Source organism: Scomber scombrus, chromosome 17 (genome assembly GCF_963691925.1).
Source record: "Scomber scombrus chromosome 17, fScoSco1.1, whole genome shotgun sequence".
Classification (NCBI taxonomy): Eukaryota; Metazoa; Chordata; class Actinopteri; order Scombriformes; family Scombridae; genus Scomber; species Scomber scombrus.
Window position 1 is genome coordinate 5,654,109 of NC_084986.1, and position 19,449 is coordinate 5,673,557.

Consider the following 19,449-nt stretch of genomic DNA (forward strand, 5'->3'; position numbering starts at 1 on the left):
TGAGGATTTATTTTGTTCCCAGATGTTTCCTGTCTGGAAAAGAGCCCTTTTAAGAACTCCACATATCATATTTCAGAAATACAATGATAAGTTGACTGAAATGAATCAATGAACAGCGGGAGGAAAATGTACACATCGTGAATTATCCAGTGAAACTAATCCTTTAATTCAACTTGTTCAATTACTTATATCTACTCTCATTAAATATGATGATTCAAATAATCTGTCAGAGAGCTTCAGATGGATTTATTAATGATTAAAAACCCTCCAATTATCAAATTTAAAATATTAATTAAGTTTGAAATGGAAAATCAGGTGCAGCTTTATGTAATTATGAGTATATAAAGCAGAGGAGGAAACTTTTCTTTACTTCTGTTGTTTAGTATGTTGAGTTAAAACTTGAATTATTTGGGCATACAAACAATAATAAAGTGGGACTGCGTGTCTAGGCCCATTACGTGTTTCCTCCCTTCTTCTTTGTAAGTATTTTGTAAACTCTTCCCTGCTTCCATGGAAAGGAATGTGCTGATAGTGGAGAATAGCGTGACCATTTCAAAAGGTTAAAAGTTATATTTTTGGTATTTCAGAACTTCATTATTAACATGACTTAAACCACACCCGGTTTACAGGAGAAACACTCCTGTTTTCAGTTAATTCCTGAAAAAACACTCTTATCACACTTTCTTGATATCAAAATATTTTAAAAACACACTCATTAAATCAACAAGCTGGAGGCAAACTGGCTGAGGTGGTTTCCTGACCTAAATAAACACCAGCTACGTTTTCTTCTGCTACGGAGGGGAAAAAGTGACCTGCTGCCCCCGTGACTCTCTGGCACAGTTTGTAGAGGATTGTAAAACCCTCCGAGACAAGTAACTGATTTTTAGGCTATGCAAATAAAATTGACTTGACCCAAGAGATTAAAAGTTTTCAGTTCCCTCGACAGTCTGGGAAAATGTAGGTGAAGACATTTTGAACACACACACACACACACACACACACACACACACACACACACACACACACACACACACACACACACACACACACACACACACACACACACACACACACACACACACACACACACACACACACACACACAGGTGGAGTTTTCTCACATTTTCATTTGCTTCTGCTAAACTTTCTCTGTGAGGTTTGTTCATAAAAGTCTTCCAACAAACTCTCTTTACTTGAAGTTGTAGTAACTTCTGGTTTCAGCTTGATGCATGTCACCTGTTCATAAGGGGCTAAACACTCCTGAGATTTCATGTTAAGGATCATTGACACATATAAAATGTCCATATAATGTTCTAGCCTGTTTGTGGGTGAGTTTCATTCACAAAAAATGTCTCCAAAGAGTGAAGAGAAGAGAGGAGGGGAGAGAGAGGAGAGAGGAGAGATAGATGAGAGATGAGAGGAGAGGAGAAAACAAGAGGAGAGGAGAAGAGAGGAAAGGAAAGGAGAGGAGAGGAGAAGGGAGGAAAGGAGAGGAGAGAAGAAGGGAGGAAAGAAGAGAGAAGGAGAGGAGAGGGAGGAGAGGAGAAGGGATGAGAGGAGAGGAGGGGAGATGAGGAGAGGAGAGGAGAAAAGAAGATAATAGAGGAGAGTAGAAGCAAGAAAAGGAGGGGAGACGATATGAGAGGAGAGGCGAGGAGAGATATGAAGTGAGGTTTGGTGAGGAGAGGAGATGAGGAGAATGGAGGAGGAGAGGAGAGGAGATGGGAGTAGAAAACAAGAAAAGAGGAGAGGAGAGGGGAGGAGAATGGAGGAGAATGGAGGAGAGGAGAGGAGATGAGAGTAGAAAACAAGAAGAGAGGAGAGGAGAGGGGAGGAGAATGGAGGAGAGGAGAGGAGATGAGAGTAGAAAACAAGAGGAGAGGAGAGGGGAGGAGAATGGAGGAGAATGGAGGAGAGGAGAGGAGATGAGAGTAGAAAACAAGAAGAGAGGAGAAGCGAGAAGAGGAGGGGAGACGAGATGAGAGGGGGAGAGGAGAGCAGAGGGGAGGAGAGAAGAAGGGAGGAGCGGAGAGGAGAGGACGGAAAAGGAGAGGAGGGGAGATGAGAGGAGAAGGGAGGAGAGAAGAAGGGAGGAGTGGAGAAGAGAGGACAGAAAAGGAGAGGAGGGTAGATGAGAGGAGAAGGAAGGACAGAAGAGAGGAGAGGCAAGGAGAGGAAAAAATAGAAAAGGAGAGGAGATGGTAGGAAGGGAGAGGTAAGGAAAGGAGGATTCATGTTTCTTACTTGTGGAATCGTCCTCCTCTGTCCTCGTTATCAGCGTAGATGAACATTTTTAAGGCGTAGTTTTCAATGTGAGCGTTTCCAACAACCTCCTGAGTGATGGAGTCACTGTCACTCAACTCCTTCTTCATCTGCAACACAAAATATCTCAAATCAGCTAAGATAACATTTGATGAAGGGAACAGAATGACGTGACAAAGACTTCAGGAAAATTCTCCTTTACCTCAACCTGATGTATTTCCAATGAAAGCTGCAACTGTGTCTCTATGTGTCACGCTAACTTTGCTCTCTCCGACTCCATTAAAGAGATTCCGGTAATTCACAAAAAGAAAGTCTATCACACGTATGACAAACATTGGCCCAAGCTGCTGAGACTGAGCTTTTCTAATAGACAGACTTCCTCGTGCAGGAAGGCCTGGCTGCTACAGTGATTTGTGTAAGAATAATGTTTAATTGGAAAGACACAGGTGGCTAGGCAGCTTGCCATAATGTCTCTAGAATCTTTGTACGGGTCAATGACGGGGGGTTTTTGTGTCCAAGTGGTTTAGTCAAATTTAAAAAGGGGTTTAATGTGAAAATAAACGTATTAATAACTTTCACACATTCTTTTTTGTGGATCCAGCATAACATTTCTGCTTTTAATCCATTTTGAGAGAATAAATTAGAGGATTATGGTAAAAATGTCTAAGTGGTGTAACCATAAAAACTTTGTACCAAATAATTGAACTTGCTTAAAAACACTAAATTCTCAATAAAACACCATATCAACTAGTTTGCCATGATCTTACATTATAACTTTTTATATTAAATAAAGGTAATGGAATCCAATTGTTCTTAATATTAAATCTAATCTGGGGAATCATGGAGATCAGGAACTATTCCAGTAATTATTAGTATAAGTCCACTTAAATACACTGTAGGTGGATAAAATATTTAATATTGATCATTCTTTTGTGGTTACACCATTTGACATTTTCAGGAGCATTCAGTCTTACTTTTGGTAAAAAAAATGGTGCAAATGTCATTTCAAATACAAAATGTACAGTTTAACAAACCTGATGCTGCTTTTAAGACTATTTGTTAAGATATTTTTGAATTCCTCATCTTGCCAACCCTTATTTGTCACTGACTCATAAACTGACATTGTTTGTGGTAATTAATGCAAAACAGTATAAAATATATCTTAAAGATCATTATTACCCAGATTATTATTGTGCTTGACCGAATAAATACTGATTTAAGGCTAAGATATACTCAAGGTAGTAAAAATCCACATTTCAATGCTCATTGATTTACGTTTATTTAAGTTCTGGGAACCCTTATAATGATATCATGTGTTCTTTGTTGGTATGTTTGGGCTGAATGAAAGGGACTGTGTGTAAATAAGATAAAAGGAAAAACTATTCTCAGATTAATAGATAATAAAATAATCTTTAGTTGCATAATATTCATCTCTACATGCTCAATGTGTCTTAGCAGCATTACTAGGATCTGTATGCTGTCAGTGGATGTGGTCTTCTTTGGTTTTGTGTTTTAAAAACTGTCATATTAAAGTAGGATCATTTTAACTCATGCAAACATGTCCTTGCTTCAGTGGGAGGCATCTAATGTCCCTCCATCTCCCTCTTTCACTCTCTCTCTCACCCCCTCCCTCAGGGCTTCAGGTTTCTTGTAAAACCACTAAAGCAAACACGCTGGCTCCTCTCCAGCTGGTGGACCCTGACTGGCCTGAATAGACACACTATACACTGACTTCATCGTGTGTGTATGTGTGTGTGTGTTGTACTAGAGCAAAGAACTGTAAAACCACTGTGGCTGAGTGCAGAATGAAAGAAGACAACTGGTCAGGGAATATAAAGAATCTGGGATCAAAAGAAACTCACTACACTGAACACTGTCTCTAAAGCCTCAGCTCACTCTGAGGTGTCCACTTAACAGAACTTCAAGTGGATTTCAGTCACTTTTAAAGTGTAAAAAAAATCCAGCTGACATCCAGAACTGCATAGTTGATCAAGTTATAGACAGTAAATCAATCACCAAATATTTTAGGCAAAAGAACATTAAAAAAATGCTACATTTCCCTGGTTCCTGCACATTTATTTAGTCTCATCTTTCTCTATGTATTGTTATTGTTATAGAAAGTGTTCACATATGTCTTTTTGGACTGTTGGTCAGGAAAAAAAATCTTAGGTTGGATTTTTTTGGCTTTAGGAAACAATGATTAACATTTTTCATCATTTTCTAACATTTTTCTAACATTTTATAGATATAACTAATGGATTAATTGGGAAAATAATCAAATAATTTTATTGGTAATGAAAATAACCGTTTGATGCAGCTCTATTGCCATTGTGTTTTAATTTCCATTAAATGTCAAGCTGCATTTAAATTCAATTAGAGCTTCAACAGATAGTTCATTAATCAATTAATCTATTGACTATTTTAATAGCTGAATAGTCATTTACACAAGTCCTCTTGTTCTACTTTCTGACTTTCTGTTTTGCTTCAGACTGAATATCTTTGAGTTTAGGACTGTCAGACATTTAATGATGTCACCTAGGAATTGTGGGGAAAATATGACATTTTCTAATGTTATACAGGAAACGATTGATCGTAAAAAAATATTATTTGATCATGAAAATAATTTTATTTGCAGCCCAAAAATTCAAAAAGCTGAAAAGAAGTTGTATTGGAAACCCTTATGAATCACTTCTCAACAGAACAGAGTGATTTTTCATTTGACTAAACTACTGCATGTTTTCATTAACCCACCAATCACCAGGACGGGCTGCATGCTACAAAAGCCACGGTGCAGGTTTGGACCTGAATAAGCCACATAAAGATGGAGAAGAAATACTGAATGGTGTGATCTAATAAAATCAAATCAGCTGCAAGATTCCTTTTAATGCGTCTGACAGCCAGACATCATTAGTGCCTGCTCATATTAACAGCTGTCTGCTTTTAAATGAACATGCTTAAAAGAAGAGTGTTTCTCGTGTTCAGGCACTATTTTATTTTACTTATTTCTAGAGTAAAACATATTGCCTAAATTGCCTATTGTCAACACATTGTGGCAGTAGATTTTTCATCAATCACAGTCATAACAAATTCCTTAAAAGACATTTATCATGTATGAGGAATTATGTGTGCGATTGTGGCGTTTAAGAAATGTGTGCTATTAGTTGCCCACAGTCTATGTTTCATCCCTACACAACCTTCTTTGGCGATCCCGTCAGCATATTTTTAGACTGTAACCTCTGTGGTTTCTGGAGCAGACAAGCCTCTAAATTTAGCAGCATTAGCCAGGTAGCTGCTGGTGATTTCCCACCCTGCAACATATGAAACTGATTTTCAAACAAGTGATTTTCCACCATCCCAGTGAGAGTGAAGCCTCGGAGAGTTGAGCCAGTGGAAAATAGAACTAATGAGTCCAACATGTATTGTGCCTAAGAGCCAGGTCATCGGGGAAAGAGAAAGAGGTTGTGCTTTGTGTCCTCACTCGCTCGTTCACTGCATCTGTAGAAATGAGTCACAACTACCAGCTACAGTTCATAAAGGAGTGGAACATAGAAAGAAAAAAAAACACCTCAAGGTATCCCCATGTTTTAGAAAGCTGTGCTGAGAAAGTCTGGAGAACATCAATCAAGTCATCGCTAAATGGTTGAGGGGTTTAGGTTAATTTTTTATGCAAAAAAATTCTTGGATAGTTCAAGGTTCTCCAATGTGAGGATGTTGAGGTCTGTCTTTCTCATAGTAAACTGAATATCTTTCTATCTTTTGGCCAAACAAAACAAGACATCTGATGAAGTCATCTTGCACTCTGGGATATAGAGAGCGGGAATGAAACAGGAACTTCCGAGTTCTGTTCCAGAAGTAAGAAAACCTCATTCATCCCATTGACATTTGTTACAACGCTAATAACGAAAAATCCAGCCTTGGAACAGAACCTTTCTCAACAGTATATCATTTTGACAATGTTGAAAAGTTGTTGTTTATTTATGCTTTTTAGCAGCCTTTGACGAACACCTTTTTCCCATAAGTCCTAGACGTTTGCACGCTAAACATGAGGGAGTGGAGGGATCGTACAGAGGTCAGACATGTCTCTAATAACATCAACAATGACTTTTGAGGAAAGAGTTTTCAGATTTTTATGGATATTGACTACCTGTACTATTTAGTAAACTAACAGAGTATGCAAGATTTTTTAGTATGACCAAAACTAGGCGTAATATTTTTTTTAAATTAGTTCAGACTTCATGGTCGGCACAATTCATGTGTGGTTACACATCTCCCACCGGCACGGAGGCTCAGTAGAACATGATAATTATATCTCAGTGCGTCCAAAAAAAAAAAAAAAACATGCTGCTGTTAATTCACACAAAAGTATGTTGAAAAATTGAGTATGTAGTGCATAGTATGTGGTTTCGGACACAGCGATTCTAGAACCATTCTAGAATCATCGGCATTGACATGCTGGACCTGTACCCAACATTCTAGAACCCTCCTCACTGACAAGCTGGGCCTGTTACTCAACATTCAAGAACCCTCCTCACTGATACACCGGACTTGTCACCCAACATTCTAGAACCTTCCTCACTGACACAGCGGGCCTGTTACTCAACATTCTAGAACCCTCCTCACTGATACACTGGGCCTGTCACCCAACATTCTAGAACCTTCCTCACTGACACACCGGGCCTGTCACCCAACATTCTAGAACCCTCCTCACTGACACACCGGGCCTGTCACCCAACATTCTAGAACCCTCCCTACTGATACACTGGGCCTGTCACCCAACATTTTAGAACCCTCCTCACTGATACACTGGGCCTGTCACCCAACATTCTAGAACCTTCCTCACTGACACACTGGGCCTGTTACTCAACATTCTAGAACCCTCCTTACTGACACACCGGGCCTGTCGTCCAACATTCTAGAACCCTCCTCACTGATACACTGGGCCTGTCACCCAACATTCTAGAACCCTCCTCACTGATACACTGGGCCTGTCACCCAACATTCTAGAACCTTCCTCACTGACATAGCGGGCTTGTCACTCAACATTCTAGAACCTTCCTTACTGACACAGCGGGCCTGTTACTCAACATTCTAGAACCTTCCTCACTGACACACTGGGCCTGTCACCCAACATTCTAGAACCCTCCTCACTGACATAGCGGGCCTGTTACTCAACATTCTAGAACCTTCTTCACTGACACACTGGGCCTGTCACCCAACATTCTAGAACCTTCCTCACTGACATGCTTGACATGTACCCAACATTCTAGAACCCTCCTCACAGACACACTGGGCCTGTCACCCAACATTCTAGAACCCTCCTCGCTGACACGCTGGACTTGTCACCCAACATTCTAGAACATCCCTCTGGCGTGACTTTTTTTTATGAGGATCCTTTTGACTTATAATAATGTAATTAATGGAGACAATGTTTCTTAACTATCATATCTGTGGCATTTTCCTTAAGCTATTTCTTCTGACTAACAAGGTAACAGATATGCTAATACTGGTTTATCTGTGGCAGGCAGAAACCAAATAACACCTTTTTAAGTGTAAAGTCCAGTGAAGTAGAGAAAAAAACTTCCTTGAAAAAGAATTTGCTTTAGGAGGGAATCAAATTATACAACACAGAAATACACTTAAGCTCACAAACATAAAGGCATTTACTCAAATATAAACGTTAGCTGCTATAACAAGAACACACACATCAAAGCAGCGGATGTGTGTCCTGTTGGGAGAAGCATCCTGAACGTGTCACAGTAACGACGATCCCTGGAGCCTCTGTAAAAGCTGGCTCAAGGGGGCAGCTGTGAGTGAGTGTGTGTGTTTCCATGTTTTCATCTCTGTCCACTGCTGCCTTTAATTGGCTCAGAGCGATCAATAAAGCGATTCCTGCTTCGCTGCGGGACTTCCCACCTCCTCTTTCTCTCCATAAAGACCCCCCGCCTGCTCTCATTCACCTCCTCTTTTCTCCTCTTAACTCCTCTCCTCGCCACTTTGTATCTGATTTCTAAACGATCGATATAACGATATAATTTCACACGCTTCTGATCAGCTAGGAATACGCCATCAAAATAATTTTTTTAAGCTGTGACTCGCAGCAGTCAATTCGCTCCATCTCCTCACCTTCTGTTCCTCTCCTCCTCTCTGTTTCATGATTAAAGGCTCGTTTTTTGACCCCCATTGAGACACGCCGAGCACGTTCACCTCCTCTCATCTCATCTCCTGCCCTCCTCGTCGTAACAACTCTGTAAAATCTAATTAGACTGGCGCCCGTCGGCAATCCGGGGAGCGGCCACGTTTGCGTAAATTTGTGTCAAATGAAAGCAGAAGCCTCGTCAGAGCTCTGAGACTTCAGGCGTTAACAAGTAACAAGAAGTGATGTAATTGTAAAGTTGATGAACAAAAGCAGACAAACTGAACCTGACTTATTGCATACAGTGATATTTGTTGATGTAAGTAAACGAAACAGGCACATTTTCTGGAGATTTTGACTGTAAATCTATATTTTTGTATACTGAAATGATATTAAGGCTGCAACTAACCATTATTTCCATTACAAATCTACAGATTGTTTTCTACATTAATGGTTTGATCTATAAAAAGTCAGACAGCAGTGAAAAAATGCTCTTTATAATTCCTCCTAGTCCAACGTCATGTCTTCAAATGTCTCAGTTTACTTGACCAACAGTATAAAACCCAAAGATATTTAAGTTTACTTAAACAAGTATCAAATCCTCACATCTGAGACACTGGAAGTAGCAAATCTTTGGTATTTTTAATATGCCTTAAATTATTATTTAATACATCAAAAGAGTTGCTGATTAATTTTATGTTGATAAAGTAATTAGCCATTCATTGCAGCTGAGTTAAAATGCTAAGAACAACCCTCCACTTGGACAGAATAAAGTCAAATTGTACACAAGGATTTGTGGTTAATATGGATTTTTAGATCAGTGATTACAGTATGTGTTTTCTGATGTGAGTGAGATACATTTTCTCAGTTTTATCATCACTCTGTAAGAGAGATTTCAACCTGACACCTGAAAGACTTACCTCCCTTATACCAGTTATTTTTTACTTTAAAATAAGTGCAAACAGTTCAAAAGGTCTCTCCGTTATGACACTTCTTATCTCTGCACAGCAGGGTTGGACATTACTATGCAGCTTCATTTCATCTAAAACTTGGAAAATTCTCCATTTAGTCTGACGCATTCTGTTGAATTAAATACGATGCTTTTGAAGTTTTCATCCTGCTGTGCTTCATATCCAAACTGTAGGGGGGGTACTGTACTTAAAAGACACTTATCCCCTTCTCAGGTGATGGCGGCTCTCCTGTAGTTCACATCTCTGAGGAAGGAAACCTCAAACCTGCTAGTGTGTGTGTGTGTTCCTATGTGTGTATTCATTACCGCAGCATCAGAGCTCTGCAGTGTGTTTTATAAGAATAGAGCCATTCATCCATGCGCTGCTGCAGTTACAGCGATATTACAGGCTGGTGTGTTGCAGCTCCTCTGCAGCATTTTCCATTTTAAAAGCCAAGCTTGTGGTCAGTGCATGGTGATGTATGCTGATAGGAGTAATAAGGCTGTCAAGCTGAGCCGCGTGCCTCTACAGCAGGACATTATTCTTCATGTAGCATTTTCTAATATGTCACCTGACACTCGGCCTAATGTGTATAAATGAATGTATAACAGAACAAGAACCCTTGAGCAAGTTCCCTACCCAGACTTCTCTTCATACAGTATTTATCTTCACCTCCTTTCAAACTGTTGAGGAGCTGCACAGTTTATCAGATTCATTATTAACACCATAACACGTTTGGAACATAAAAAGCTATGAGGTGATTTTCTAGTCAGTGGTTTCCAAACTTGCTTCTGTCAGAAACATCTTTTGCAGATATGGATAATGTCAAATTAATTTGCAATATTGTCTGAAAGTTTGGTATGCAGCATTTTACCTGAAGGAATATTAAAAAGTGGCTTTCTCAGCGCTGATATTACAAGTAATATCACCCCAGCCGGCAGCACTTACATAAGATAACACACAAATGAAGATTAAATATAAATGAAATTCTTAAAGTCCCCCCCAAAATTCAAAAACATGTTTTTCCTCTTGTTCCTTCATTTGGATGTTGTCTTCTTCTCGGTGCAGAAAGATGTTCATAAAGTTTGTTTTCATATTCATCTGATAAAGGAGGAAAGTTTCTCTGAGCTCACCTTAAATCTCAGTTTAACATGAGTAGCTACAAGCAGGATTTTATGACATCACAACTTGTTTAGAGCCAATCATAGTCCAGTATGCAACTTACACAAGTGTGATGTGAAAACTTGAAGCCTCCAGTACACTAAGAATGGACTTAGATGAGAACTCTACTGCATACCTTGTGATCACAGACTTGGTATCTATCAGTATCATGCTACATTAGGACACTAATGGCAGTGTTGCAAACAAATAAGCAGCACTGATAATCGCAAATGTTGAATTTATAGGATTTATGCATCAATGTGATGGAGTGGCTTTGTTTGTCTGGTCTCTAACACTGGATCTGTCAGAAATAAACAACCCAATCTGGTTATTTGATCATGAGATACATTGGAGAGCTCCAGACCTGCTATAACAATTTATCTTGCACTGTTTCCAGGGCTAAAAATCCACTTTCAAACATTTTAGTGTACTCAGAAAAAATAAATATTTGAAAATCTAAAACTACATGGTAACTGACAATAGTTTCTCAATCAAATTTCTATTAAAAATTGATGATATTCTGTGTGAGACTTGTGGAAAAATAATGTGTACTACGATGGAGGATTTTCTCCTCACGCCTCCAGGGCACCGTGGGAATCCACACAAGGAGAAAATGTACTGAAGTAACTTACCGTCTCCAGCTGGTCCATGAGTTTGACCAGGAACTTTCTGCACTCCGGTGTTTTACTGTCCAGCTTCATTCCCGTCTGCATCGCGTAGAGACGACCTGCGGCAGACATGAAGAGCAGAGATGAAAGGTGGACAGAATTAAGCATCTTTTTTTACTGCACAGTTAACTCCATTACTCTACAGCATCGTTCAAAGGTCAGCCCAAGTCATGTGGAAGACTCATTATAGAAAGTCGGGGTGATTCTTTCACAACAGCAGCTTCTTGACAAGACGCTGATGTTTTTCTTTTTTGTATCTCATGATGTGAACTCAAAAGCACAGTGGGCCACGAGGAAGGTCAAAAAGATGTCCACCTGAGCCAGGACAGGTCTGATTGCTCAGAGAAGATTGTCTGTCAGAACTCCAGCTCCCATAATCCCTCATCTGTCAATTAGATCTGTGGTCAGATTCTTCTCTTCACATGATGCAACATCTTAAATCTTGCAGCTAGATGACCTGAGCAGCAGCAGAAGAGGGACAACTGACTGTGCGTCTGGTTTTATTAGCTGAACTGCAAATATTTTAAAAAAAGTAACAACTTACTGCAGTCTAAACCCAATGTAATGACATAGTATATATGGGCCAATAACGTGATTCAACCTAGTGTCAATTGGTGTGACCAGTATTTTTTCATAAAAATCTGAAAATAAATGTGAACTAAAATGCGGAATAAATATAATCCACTACACACTACACTTAAATACACTGTAAATGGATACAATATTTAATACCATTCTTTTGTGGTTACACCATTTGACATTTTCAGTAGCATTTAGTCTTACTTTTGGTAAAAAAAATGGTGCAAATGTCATTTCAAATGATATAAAACCAACAAAAATACAAAACGTACATTTCAACAAACCTGATGCTGCTTTTAAGACAACTTTTAAAGATATTTTTGAATTGCTCATCTTGCCAACACTCATTTGGCACTGACCCATAATATACATGATTTACCTGACAATGTCATTACAGTTATTATGGACATTCTCATGTTTATAAAGTATGTTAAGTATGTCAATAAGTTAAAATAAATCAATTATGAAATAATTATAATGGTCACATTTGTAATATACATTTAAATGTTCAAGTTACTACTTATATAAAGTGTGTAATGCACCTTTAGAAGGTCTCATTTGAGTTTTAGACACACATGGAGGACTTTCTTTTTTTTTTTTAAAGTCTGGTCCTCAGTTCTTCAGTGGCTGTTTTAAGGTTAATGTGACACACCGTTAAGTAAGTGCAGGAGAATCACAAAACAAATATACTCAGCTGAGGATAATCTAAAGCCAATCAAACAAACACTAGAGCTCTCATCCCCCGCTATTCATAAGTGTGTGTGAGTGTTTGTGCATGTGCTTTGGGCCAAAAAAGCAAAGTTAACTCTGCAGTATCAGTCTGAAGTGAGACGAACAGTCGGTGAACGGATGCTGGGAGGATTATCAGCAGACACGGAGACAGATTAGATTACCTCAACACTATTTGTTACATGGACCGGAGCAGCGCCGCATGAGTCGAGCCAGAAGCGCTCTGAGCATCAACAGCCGGACTCTCCGCTGACCTCGCCGTCTCCTCACAGGACGGCGGGTCAACACGTCTCAGAGTTTTCTCACAGCTTTTTATAGCAAGAGTCGCTTTTCTGCTGACGCCAGACTGGATGATTAACATGATGTATTGAGTGAAGCGATTGTTAACATGTCATGTGGTTAGATAGTTTTTGTTTCTGTGGCATTTCAGTATGTTACAAAAACACGCTAGCACAGAAGCGTGTTGTGTTCACCATAAGAAGAAAAGCACTCATTACTATGGCTTAAGTATCTCATAATTAGGAGAAAATATCTCATAATTACTTATTGGTACTGAATTTAACCATTGATTACATCCCTTTGTCTGAATTATGAATCATGGACATTAATTACCATATTGAACCTGAGCATTGACATCTATTTGCATTTACATAACAGTTTCTCACCACATTTTAATTGGATTTTATAATAATATCTCTAGCTTACCAATTATCACCATGAATGCACTAATAAAAGTGACCACTGAGTTGTTTGTAAATAAAGAAAATGTCAAATTCTGTTGACTTTTCAGAGGTTAAAACTGAAACGGAATCTGCCGTAGCTGTACTGATGAAGTGAGCTTCAACAATCTGCTGCAGCAAGAAGATAAAAAACTAATTTTAACAATTATTTTCAGCCTCTTTTACACCTGGTTTGCCTGCTACCATCTTAATTTTGTTGTTTCCGTGCGATGCGCGTGTTAAACCGCGTGTTTGGCGTTTTGAGTCACAGCAGTGTTTCGCTGTCTTGCAAAGCATCAGCAGAACAATGTCCCCATTTCACAGGGTAGATTGGTGGGGGCCTGTACTGCTCAACATTTCCAAAATAACACCAGTATAACACACATGTACTCATGTTGTTAACCAGTCAGTGCAGAGATGCAAACAGCCAGTAGGTCTTCAGCTACCGAAGCAGCAAGTATTTTTTATCATTTCGTTTTATTTATCCTTTATTTCCAGGAACGTCCCATTGAGACATAATATCTGCTCAGCCAGGGAGTCTTGGAAGTGACAAAGAAATGCACTGTGCTTACGCCCAACATTCACTTTGGCTGCTCAGACAATGAAATGCAACACAGAAAGTCTTTGACAGCAGAGAGGATGTAAGGCCTCAGAAACTCTGAGCCAAGTTCAGCCCTCCCTCCCCTCTCACATTTAAAGACGTGTTTCCCACATGCTTGAGCCCTCTGCTGATCATTAAAGGTACCATATGTTGGTTTTTTTCCTCACTGTGAACAAACAGCTTAGTGTTTATTCTAGGACTGCAACTGGTTATTTTACAGCTTGACTTGCTGGTTATTTTCTGAATTAATAATGAAAAATTACCATATTAATTATTTAAAGCCCTTGGCGAAGTCTTCAAATGTCTTGTCTTGTCCCATCAACACACTAAAGTCCAACAATAATCTGTTTATTATTATGTTTGACACATAAAAGCATCAAATCCTCACATTCAAAAGCTACGACTGACAAATGTGGTATGTATGCTTTTGAGAAAAATGGCTAAAATGATTGTTTGAATATCACAACAGTTGCTAATTAATTCCCTTTTGATCAACTAATCAATAAATCATTGCAGCTCTATTCTTCATTCCTCACTAAAATGTATTGTGTATCCTCGAGGTCTTACAAACATGTGGACTGCTTTCCCTTCCTCATACAACATTGTCCCAGAACCCTGCAGGGCAGAGATGTGCAGTATCTTTCCATGCATGATATTACATGCATAAATCTTTTAAGAATGACGTTCATATCATTTTCATATCTTCTCAGCTGGTTGACAAATTCAAATCATTGAATGTGGCAGCTTCAAGCAAGAAGAGCTAAAGTAACGCCCTGCTGTGAAAAGCCAAATGAAAACAGTATTTGAATGGTGTGGAAGGGTTTATATTGACCTACAGGCTATAAAGGCGGACTCACACTACTACACAATCCATACTGTCTCCGAGCACATTTGACTAGTGTGATTGGGCATGGTTCAGTTGGACTCGGGCAGTGTGTGTGATCGCTAACCGTGACGTCACATATCGCTGAGTTGCATAATTGAAAAGGCTCTATAAGGCATGTGTGAGGGCCGAACACGAAACACTCAACAAAAATGCATATCAGCTGCATAAAAACACATTTAGAAAGATGAAATATTTCCATTTTTGTATATTCTGGGCCACATTAGGATAAATCAAATTTCCAGCTAAAAGAAAAGATTTTAAGGTGTCTTTTTCTTCTCTCAAATGTAAAAATGGGTCAAATTAGACTCTCAACAGTATGTAAGAGTTAATATATGTTATCCTTTGCACTTTGTTTGGTGTCTGTAATCCAAAAATAAATCCTATCATACCACACAGCCCAGTAATTTGACTCCTGAAATCTTGTAATGATTGTATTTTCTGAATGAAAATGTGTGGCAAGGCTGCACTTTTTCTCCTGATCCTCTGTTATTTAGGTCCATTACTATAAAGAAAGCAGCTGACGAGTGTTTAGTAAGTGGTGAAAATGTCTATAATAACCTTTCAGTCTGTTATTCTCTCAGATAACACGCTCTTCAGTGGTGCTTTCCATTCTGCTGCACCTCTCTCCTCTGCCCGTCACGCATAATTACGCTAAAGGATGCTTTTTAGTGCCAGTGTTTTTGCTGCTTCCTATTCCATTTCACATCATCCATCACTCCCAAACGATAGACTTCAGAGGAAGGACGGCGGCTGCTGCCAATGAACTTAGAAGAGGGAGAAGTAAAGTAGCTTTGTGCTTTGATGCTGGTGAGAAAGGATGTTGTTGTCAATGGCATTTTCTGTAAACTCACCATTGTATCGCAAATGGACATTTTCAACCATGGGGCGACAACACAGGCGAAAACAACTGATAAAAACACTCAAAACAGGCAAAAACTGTCACCAAAGACATGTCTCAAGCCAAAAAAACACAGACCTAAAGTCGCTTTCCTGCGTCTGACTAAAACAACTTTTTGGCTCAGTATTTTCTGGGACTCTTCGATCACGGAGAGGTTTTTCAGGAACGCCACCCACATCTGTCTAAACTGTTATGACAGGGGGATTCACTGGGTTGCGTAATACCTGTCTGAGCATGTCAGATCAATCAGTTACTGCAGAGGCAAGTTAAAATAGAAGAAAAAGTGTGATATAAAAAGTGCTTTGCAAAGATTTTAGGCACTTTAGAAGTTTAGATCTTCTTCTATGCAACAACATCACCAGAGGCTGCCAAACTTCTCACCAATCATTGTTTATTTACATGTAATGGTTCAAAAAAGGTCTGCGACTAACATTTATTTTTAATAATTTGCCGAATATTTCCTCCTTTAATCATTTGATCTATAAAATCTCAGAAAATAATGAAAAATGGCCATTGTTATTATTCCACAGGAAAAGTTGACGTCTTCAAATGTCTTATTTTTGACTTGCTTTGAAAAAAATAGTTGCAGATTAATTTTCTGTTGATCAACTACTTAATTTATCAACTCATCGCTCCAGCTCTGAGTACAAATTCTCTCAAAACTATGGCAGTCATGGTTTTAGAGCTGTATTTAATGATTATTTGCATTACTGAATAATCTATTGATTATTTTTTCAATTAACTGAATAGTTGTTTGGTCTTTAAAATGTGTTGTTTTATTGATCACTGTATCCCAAAGCTCAAGATGACGTCTTAAAATGTTTTATGCACATGCCAAAATTATTCAGTTTACTATCATAGATGACCAAAGAAAGTAGAAAATGTTCACATTTAAGGTGCTCAAATCAGAGAATTGAACCATTTCCTTCTCAAAAAAATGACCCAAAATAATTAATCAACCATCAAAATAGCTGGCAATTCATTTCCTGTTGTTCAACTAATGAATTAATCAATCTGTAGCTCTAAATGATTTGGCAGTATTGTTGAACTACTAAATGCAGTAACTTCTGTTTTCAAACTTTTTTATTTGTCCAGACTTTCCTCACAAACAAAGAAGATTAAACTCTACTTTTTAAAAATCTGTTGGTTTAGATTTGAACTTTAAAACTGGAGATTCATGGCAGCTGTCATAAGAGAAAATATGATGAGCTGTGAAGAATCTACACCAGTGTAAAGCGTGCTGGCAGAGCGCCGCGGCCTCAGAGCGTATCTGACGTCGGTCTTGAAGAATCTGTGCCAATGTAGTGTCTCTGTCACATAAATGACAAGGACGTTATTATGGAGGAGAGCTGCGTCTGTCAGTTTAATCGCTGTCAGAGACTCTACACTGAAAAGGCTGGAAGTGTTTTACTACGCCACAAAATGTCCCCGTTAGTCATCTGCATAAACCGCACCGAGTCTCAATAAGATCAATATAAAAACAACGGAGGAGAGAATACCGATGATTTCAATCAAATTCATGTGGCGAGAAGCAGCCGGTCACAAACTGGCTCTGACACGACGAATAAACAAGTGGTTCTCCCCTCAGCTGCCTCATCATGAGTGTAATAAAACATGAGATTATGGTTCTGCAGCTTCCTGTTATTTACTTTATATACCTGGAAAAAGAAGAAGAAGAAGGAGAAGCTGTGGAGCACAGCGCTGACTTGCTGTCAGTCATGTTCTCGATGGTTGGCGGATTCTGAACTGCTGTTGGCATGTGAGGAAAAATGTGCTCTCAATATTTCATCTGTTTGACTTTAAAATATGAGCTCATCCGATTGTGCATTGTATTCAAGCAGGTGGCCTTCAGTAAAATAGAGTTAACTAGATGTTTTTAAAATAGTTGAGCTGAAAAGTAACTTGCTAAAGCATTTGGACTGGACTATCACTGCAACTAACAATTATTTTCATTATTGATTCATCTGTTGATTATTTTCTTGCTTATTGAAATTTTGAACACTTTATCACAAGCTGACGTCTTCTAATTTCTTGTTTTTTTCCTGACCAACAATCCAAAAACCAAACAATATTCAGTTTACTGTCACAGAGGACTCATAGAGGAGTGACTGATATTCTCAAATGTGAGAATTTGAAGCTTTTATATGTTGTTCATGATAGTAAATTGATTGGACTGTTGATCGGACAAAACAAGACATTTAAAAATTTCACTCTATGCTCTGAGTAAATTATAATTAAACATTTATACTTTAGACTCTGTAAGATGAATCGATAATGACAATGATGCTGCCTAAGAAAGAGCACCAAGCTTTAAATGTGTAGCTACTGATCCAGGCATGGGTGTCGGAAGCTTTGAAAATGTGGGTGGGACAATCTTGCAGGAGGGTGGGTATCAAATAAAGGTCCAATGCCAGACTCCAAACAGTGACCTTTAGCCAGTGACAATTATATGGCATGTGTCCTTAACACTCAGTTATGTTGTGTTTTACTCAGAAGTCAGAATTTCCAAGGTCCTAGTCAGACATTTCAACGGATCTCCGACAGGGAAAGTCGGATAAGCCTAACCCTAACCCACACCAACCCCGACCTCAAAATCCAAGATGGCAGCCCTGTGCATCAACAGTGTGAAAGTAGTAATATCCTGTTAATGAGCAGTGCTGTCTTATTTGTTCGTCATTAAATCAGTCGTACACACAGCACTGTCCAGCTTCTATCTGTAGGTGTGTTTTGCTATTAGAGCCCGACAGATACTGGATTTTTGGAGCAGATGCCGATGCCGATATTACGGGACTACAAAAATTCTGATACTGATATATATCGGCCAATAATTTTAATAAATGTAATGCAGCATTACTCAGGGGCGCCACATGGCAGCTAACAGCACAGCAAGGCTGCTGTTAGTCATCGTACCGCAGAGACTTTGTAACAAAAACAAAAAAGGTTGTGAGCGAAAGGCGAAGCAAAAGATGAACATTGAGTTCAATGCCAAGCTTTGATTTTCCGTAAGCCGACAATTTCCTGAACATCCTGTTGCGACAGTGTGTGACCCGCATTAACTCGGCTACCTGGCATCAATGACAACCGAGCGTAAGGAATGGAGTTTCATTGATTTTGGGCATTTTCCCAATAAGCAAGCAGAGTGGATTTGATAATGAAGCATTGACATGGTGCTCTGAAAACTGCACTGAGATGATAGACTGATGTACTGATTTTCAACATAAAAGTGAGGGGGTCTAAACTAATCATTTTAAAAAGTGGATGGGATTAGTCTCACCTTCATATTCTGGTGGTGACACCCATGGATTCAAGTCTTTTCTGTGTTCTTCATGCTATTACAGTCTATATTCATGCACACATGGAGCACAAATTCTCTCATTTTTTAAAATCTAATGCCTTTTTTCTGTATTTTCACTGTCCTGCATGGGAAACCTTTATTCCGCTGTGGATTCCTGACATTTTATAAACCAAACAATGAATTGCTAAATTGAGAACAATCAAGCAGATTCATCAAAAAATGAAAATTATCTTTAGTTGCAGCCGTCTTTTTTATTTTTAATGTGAGGCCTTTCAAGCATGAGCAGCTCCATTTTCCAATGATTACAAACTGCTCGGAAGAAATATTTATATCTATCTCACCACGTGTGATCACTGAGAAACTCAAACTAAAAGGAAACAGACTCTGAAAAGACTGCCGGTATGTAAACGTGTAAACAAATAGATTGAAATGACATTAGAATAAAGTAAACAGACGCTGTCTCTCCCCCCCACCCCACAGATGGAGGTAAAGTACCTGTGCTCAACCTCAGCTCTGCAGCACATTTATAATGTCAATGATCCAATCTGTGTGAAACGGCCGTTGTAAC

The 19,449-nt window shown here is 38.9% G+C and overlaps 1 protein-coding gene across 2 annotated transcripts in view; it reads right to left on the reverse strand.

The window, feature by feature from the left end:
- The window catches only part of vta1 (vesicle (multivesicular body) trafficking 1), a 70,957-nt gene that overhangs the window by 40,077 nt on the left and 11,431 nt on the right, over positions 1 to 19,449 (reverse strand). For both annotated transcript variants that reach the window (XM_062436657.1, XM_062436656.1), the window contains exons 2-3: positions 11,139 to 11,233; positions 2,245 to 2,372 (exon numbers count right to left, since the gene is read on the reverse strand). In XM_062436657.1, coding sequence (XP_062292641.1) covers positions 2,245 to 2,372; positions 11,139 to 11,233 — 223 coding nt within the window. The remainder of the gene's footprint in view (positions 1 to 2,244; positions 2,373 to 11,138; positions 11,234 to 19,449) is intronic.